The sequence below is a fragment of the Vigna unguiculata genome, chromosome 11, assembly GCF_004118075.2.
Source record: "Vigna unguiculata cultivar IT97K-499-35 chromosome 11, ASM411807v1, whole genome shotgun sequence".
Classification (NCBI taxonomy): domain Eukaryota; kingdom Viridiplantae; phylum Streptophyta; class Magnoliopsida; order Fabales; family Fabaceae; genus Vigna; species Vigna unguiculata.
In genome coordinates this window covers 6,207,694-6,214,529 of record NC_040289.1, presented here as the reverse complement: position 1 = coordinate 6,214,529, position 6,836 = coordinate 6,207,694, and the positions used below count along the sequence as shown (strand labels likewise).

The window sequence follows — 6,836 nt, the reverse complement described above, 5'->3', positions numbered from 1 at the left end:
ATCAGAAAATTCCTACATATTGTCGCACTCAATCGCATTTATCTCCTCATCCATTGCAAGTCACCAATCCTCATCTTGCACCTTCAATGCAGCTCTTAGATCCATCTCTAGTTGTAATTGTTCTTGCAAACTTGAAACATCTTGTTCAAGTTTCAAGCATCGTTTTTGCAAAGCCTGTTTCTTTCTCTCTTCACTTGCTTGTAGAACTGAATTGTCTTTAACCTCTTTTTCAATTCTTTGTTGCAAATCTCTTTTTGCAATCTCAAACCTTTGAATTACAAGCTCTTCTTCTTCAAATTCTAAACTACTTGAGCTTTTCACATGCTCCATTAAGCTACCTGAGTACTCTACTTGCTCCATCGACTTAGTCAAGCTATGTAGGTGCCCCGCCAAGTTAACTAAGTTGGCCTCATGCTCCACCATGTTGTCTGGGGTATCTACATGCTCCACCACCTTGTATGGGCTATCTGCATGTCTCACCATCCTATGCAACCTACTCAGTTGTCTTGCCGAGCTATCCACACTACTCGGCTATCTTGTTGAGTTATCAACTATACTCAGCCTTCTTGCTGAATTCTCCATGCTACTCAGTCTTTTTGTAAAGTTTCTCACTTGTTTATGCTCGGCCCCCGAGCTATGCGCCATCATCAGCAATGTTGCTTCTTCTTTTCCTTCTTTTGTTAGGTTAATCGTTTCTTCTTTCCTATTTTCAGATCGGCAATCTTTAGCAAAATGTCTGGACTTACCACAATTGAAACACTTGTCTGAGTAACACTCCTTTGCGTAATAGCCATACTTGCCACACTTAAAGCACTCAACGTTTAAGTTGCTTGATCGACCTCCTTTCCATGGACCTCGTCCTCTTCCGTGCCAATTTTGTTGATCGGATTGTGCTTTCTCTTCTTCTTGTCCTCGGCTTCTACCTCCCTAACCAGTTCCTATAGTATCGCCCTCTTCCTTGAGTGTTTTGAGTCTTTCCCTTCATTTGGAGTAGTTGATCAAGTGGCCCAACCTTCTTCTTCTCCCGTTGCTCATGTGGGACCCGACAAGCTCTTCAACTGTGAGCATTGATAAGTCCTTGGACTCTTCAATTGCTCACACCACGTGTTCTCAAAGTCATTTGTCAAAGACCTCAAAATCTTTTCCAACACTCGATTAGCGGGAATTTAGCATGTGCAATCTTCTCAAAGTCGGACTCGTCCACAACTTGGTACAGGATGTACAAAGTTGCCATGTCCTTCACCCGTGCTTCTTTCAGCACTTTCAACTGGGCATTTGACCAACATGTAGTGTTGGCTGGTTCATCGAAACCATCTTCAACCACCTCTTAATTTTCTTGGGAGCCAAGAAGAGCCTTCATTTTGAGACTCCAATTTTCATAGTTGACAGCCTTTGTCAACTTAGGCAAGGATACACTGTTTGTAAGACTAGTCATCTCACTCTCTTTTTTTCTCAAACACTTAGCTCTCTAGCTCTCTTTTTTCAAACTCTCAAGCTCTCTAGCTCTCTCTCTTTTTTTTTACTCAGACACTCAAGCTAACTGACTCTTGATACCACTTTGTAGACAACAACCTATAAATGTGAAAAAACTTTATCCACCTCTTGTTGTTGTTTTTCATTCACGCAATACACAATACAATTTATAAACTCACATCATTTCCTGACCATTGTAATCAAAATGACTATAAACGGCTATAAACGACTAATTCATTTACTATCTAAACTCCAATGATTAGTGCATTAACTATCCACAACGGCTAATTACTTATAACGACTAATTATCTATAATGGCTAATACATTTAAGTTTATTAAAAACCTAACACAAAATTTATCTACATTTCCTAGAGAACAAATTTCGAAACGTTATTTCAAATTTGGAAACAATTTCTATATTACAGCTTCCGGAAAAGATCGGACATACCGGAATAGGGAGAATGGGGTGCTCCGGAACAAATTCTAGATAGGCTTTCCAGATTATATTTTCGGATCCGACCAGGGGTTCCCAAAAAGCTAACGCGGCAGGGACTGCATTCAATTTTTCTGAATCAAACATTTCATTGTTGCATCTCGGATCCGGTAGTAACTACCGCTTTGTTGGGCTCATAATTTGTGAGGACCACCTTATAAGTAAGACAAAATAATTCGTTTTCTCAATAGGTTGAATGGTTGAAACTGAGATATTCAACACAACTAGGTTTTTGGCATTTACACAGGGGTTATCTAAGAACCCTTTCAGGGACCTAAGTGTGACACAGTAAATAAGTGGCTACATAGAACACTTTTCAAACATGTGAAACCCTAACCATCCAATTCCATAAACTAGGTAAATTATCGTCTTCACATGGACTTGATTGAGGTTCTACTCCTGATTCTTGGTTAATTTATACTCTTTCACACATCCGTATCATGAATGAATATATTTTCATTCCAATTGCTTGGTTTGTATATTACATAATAGTTCTCTCGGAGTTGATGATAAAATCATAAATATTGTTTGTACGTTATAATCAATAAAATATATTTTATGTTTTAGGGTTTTAGGGTTTTTTTTATTTTATAATTATACCTAAGGTTAGTGTAACATCCAAAAGTATGAGACTTATATGAAGGAGCAATTTGTGTTGAAACACCCTTTATTAATGTTAACAACGCATGGTTACAGAACGCTAATGGTTCAATTTTTAATTCATACAAAGACAATGTCTCCAGAGGAATTTCTCTATGTACTCTAAGGTAATTAGCATACACCCCCACCAGTTTGTTGGAACAATAAAACCATATCAGATGAACTATCCACCCTTACATATCAAGACAAGAATATATTTATGTAGCCAAGCATATGCCACAAATTTATGTGAAAACATATGGTTGCACATGAAAAGAAAAGCAAAAGACATGGTTCTAAGATACAAAAGCTTCTACTTTTCTGGGAAAGAAAAATGGTAACAATCTTCATTAGAGACATCTAAGTCTTGAAAATGTGAGATAGCCTGTGTGACCTTTAGCTTCCCCACATGGTCTTGCCATAACAGATGAAATAGGACTACTGATCAGATTGCCACCATCTGAACACTGTTTCCTCTTGCAAGGAAGTGAACCATTGGAGCCATCATCCTCCAGTTTCTCTTCTCGAACTTCGTATGTGCGTAGCAGTACCTCAAAAGTCCTTATATCTTTTACATATGACAAACATTTACAAAGGAATTCTATCAGAGCTTCAATGAATAAAACATTAGTTTCATAGATTATCAGAGCAAGCACCAAAAGACAAAGCAAAATAGTAGTTCAGTAGCTCAAGTCAAAGATAAGATTGGCCAAAGTTTTTTCTGAGCTTCTCTTCTCAATAGTAGAACCTGCCAAAAGATTCTACTTTCATTTTTAAGAGCTCTTTCTTTAAAAAGATTGTGTTTTGCCAAACTACGTTTCAGGAGAAGCATAGCCAAAAAATGATGGGCCAAATGCTACCAAAACAAGAAATATATAATCATAGAAAGAAGAAAACTAGACAGCACCGGTGAAGCTGATTTGAAGCACTTCACATGAACGTTGAACTTGTTCAATGCATGGGGAGAATGAACACAATGTGCCATCTTGTTTTAACATTTTTGCAGCTGAAGGAATAGCTAGCCAAGGTTGAGGTAGATCCAAAAATACCGCGTCAGCCAAGCCAGTGAACTCATCTGGAAATCCTTCACCCTGAATGTCCCTGACTCCCACAGTAACTAAGTTGCCAAGACCAGTCCTCTCAAAATCATCCCTGAACAACAAGAGAAATAAAATATAACAGGAATGATTCTGTATTACTTTTTAGACCAAAAAACTGTATGCAAGATATCTTGATAGAGACCATATTAAGTGATTCTCTCACACACATACAAAGACAAAAATACCATATTTACTATAAGATTTGTGTTCAATGCTTTATCAAGCAAGTCCTAGTTGATGCAACCCATCAAAAGATGAGTACTGGTAGATAGGCTTGTACTTGGCCAAAAATATGATTTAAAATTTCACCTACTAGACAACAATAAAACACAATCTACAGCTATTAAATATAAGGCCTTGATGAAAAGTAAAAGACACAGGCATCAAATTAACAGACAGATACAATATTTAAAAGGGCAATTTCAGTAGACTCTATTACTTGCTACCTAGCTGATCCAGCCCTTTGCTCATGGAAATCAAATGTATAGACATGTCCAGTAGGAGCCACTGCCCTTGCAAGTGAAGTAGTTAATGATCCACTTCCAGTTCCAGATTCAAGAACCAAGCAACCAGGAACAATCTCAAGGTACATGACAACAAAGCTAATATCAGCAATATATAGAATCTGAGTCCTGTGGCTTAAAACAAGTGTCCACAATTCTGGTGTAGGAGCCAACAAGTACACAAAACCACCCTTGTTGCTGAACATTTTGGACCCAAATGGCTTTCCAAGCCAGTCTGAATGCTTAAAAACACCATAGCGGTTCTGCAGAACTGATCCCTCAGACACTGTAACAGCCTTCATGATGTCATGCCTTTCATAAACAATGACCAAATCACCATTACTGATTAACCGATTAAACGAAAACTTTCTTGCAGAATCACTGGCCAGCATCTTATCAGTCTTCAAATATATCAGTCCACTCAAAAGACAAGTACCTGCTAACCAAATCTACAAAGAAGCAAATGATACATGAGTACACTGTTGTGGGAATATAACTAAAACACTACACAAATTTCAGAATTTACTTGGTCTTTTGTATTCAATATTCATTTGTCAACTATACAATACTGACATAAATCCCCAGGAACAATGAAAGTAGATGGCATAATTGAGACATGTTGGGTAAATAAAACCAATGAAAGTAAAAATATAAAAAAGGATATCACTATTACTACACTTATACATACAACACTGCATATACACATTTTCCCATGAACACCAAAATAGACGGAATCATGACTGGAAAGCTCCTCTCAATACCAATACTTGTGAAACATGCATTTCGAGATAAAATCAGAACAAATTGTAAAGCTTACAAAATAGAAGAATAAAAACCCAGCAAAATATCGCAAATTCCAACACTTTGTTCCTGTAAAATTTTTATGTAAGCACATCCAAAACTCCATCGGAAAATTTTAGCAAAACCCCAAAGTAAGAAGAACAAAAGAAGAAACCAAAAAGAATATCAAAAATTCCAAACAGTTTCAAAAAGAAATTAAAAGGCGTTAATTTTTTTCCTATGTGAAAGTTCAGTGAGATAATGTCTTACATTTCTTTCTCCTTCGAATTAGGAAAGTGGGTGTGATGGGTTCGAGACAAGACTTCGAAAGCTTAAATCTTGATTCAAGCACAACGAGAGTGAAAGAGGAGAAAACCTGTAACAAAACACAACGCGCGTTTTACAGAAAGGAAAGAAAAACTCCAAAGAGGGAATAAATTTCTGTAATATTTAAAAAGCTAAATATATTTTTGTCACATAATATAATCAACTTTCATGTTTACTTTCTATAGAAAAGTTATTGATTTTAGTTGCTATAATTTCAAATATTATTTTCTGTTATAAAATTACCCACAAAACTATTCAATGTTTTAGAAGTAAGGTTTTAGTGCTTGAATCAATTCCACTTTTATATTAAACCAATTAATTAAGTTGATTTAAGCTTTAAGTTTAATTGAATCCACCCAAATCAAACCAATCAAATCTAATTATAATTTACAGTTAACTAAAATATTGAATTTATGATTTATAGATTTAATGAATATGAAGCAAGCAAACTAATAATACTTTTTTTATTACTCAATAACAATATCTAAAGAAATATCTCTATCTACATTTTATTATTCCAATTTTACTTTTAATTATTTTAAAAAGTATTTATTTTATAAATAATTTATTTTTAACTATTATTTTAAAAATATTTTTATCTTAAATTGTTATTTTAAAATATTTTGTGTATATATTTTATTTTTTAATTTTATATTTAATAATTATTTTAAAAATTAATTATATATTTATTATTGATCTTAACTTAAAAATTTATAAAAATTAAAAAATATGAAAACACTTATGTGTGTTGTTAGTTATTATAAACTAGATATTATGATTTAATAACACAAATGCTTTCATAGTATTTTTCATGATTTAAATGATGTAAGTCCATCACATGTGTTAATTATTTCTTGTAGTGAACATTTATTTGTGAGTTTTTGGATACATTTATGTATTTTTTATTTTATTTTAAAATAAATTTTGTATAACTGTATGGAATTCAATCCACTTGATTTGAATTAAATTAAATTTATTTTTAATCAAATTGGTTTAATTAAAAAAAATTATACCAATTCAAACCAATAACATTCGATTGAATTAAATTTTATTTTCTCTCAAAGATATTTTAAATTAATTTTGAACATTTTATTTAAAACTATGAATAGATAAATTAAATTAGTATAATTGAAATAAATAAACCGGCATAATTAAATAATGTTGCATACTCAATGAGTTATTTCGTGTTTGCATAGCAAATATCAACCCACCCAATCATGCATGTGTGTAAGTGTTTGCATCGATAATATAATGTATGCAAACATAATTTCATATTGCTTCATTTCATAGTTGTTGAGCAACATGTTCCTCATAATTTCTAAGTAATGAAGTGTTCCTCAAAAAGGAATCATAGGATGTTCTTGTCTTCAAAGTCCTCATGAATGAAATTAGGTCCCCACGTTCTCTTTGTTCTACAAAGGTAGTTGGTTGCACTTGCACACAACCAAATTGACACTACATCCTAAGGAGTGAAATAAGAAAAGAAAAAAAAAATAGAAGGAGAAGGTGACGATCAACTT

General features: G+C 33.9%; 1 protein-coding gene across 1 annotated transcript; it reads right to left on the bottom strand.

The window, feature by feature from the left end:
* Positions 1–2,781: 2,781 nt before the first annotated feature.
* On the bottom strand, positions 2,782–5,422 carry LOC114168597 (tRNA (adenine(58)-N(1))-methyltransferase catalytic subunit TRMT61A-like). Its single transcript, XM_028053480.1, has 4 exons — positions 5,260–5,422; positions 4,153–4,658; positions 3,514–3,758; positions 2,782–3,174 (listed from the first exon to the last, which is right to left on the bottom strand). The coding sequence occupies exons 2-4, from the start codon at positions 4,599–4,601 to the stop codon at positions 2,957–2,959; spliced, it is 912 nt and encodes a 303-aa protein (XP_027909281.1). The 5' UTR covers positions 4,602–4,658; positions 5,260–5,422; the 3' UTR covers positions 2,782–2,956.
* Between the last annotated feature and the right edge of the window lie 1,414 nt (positions 5,423–6,836).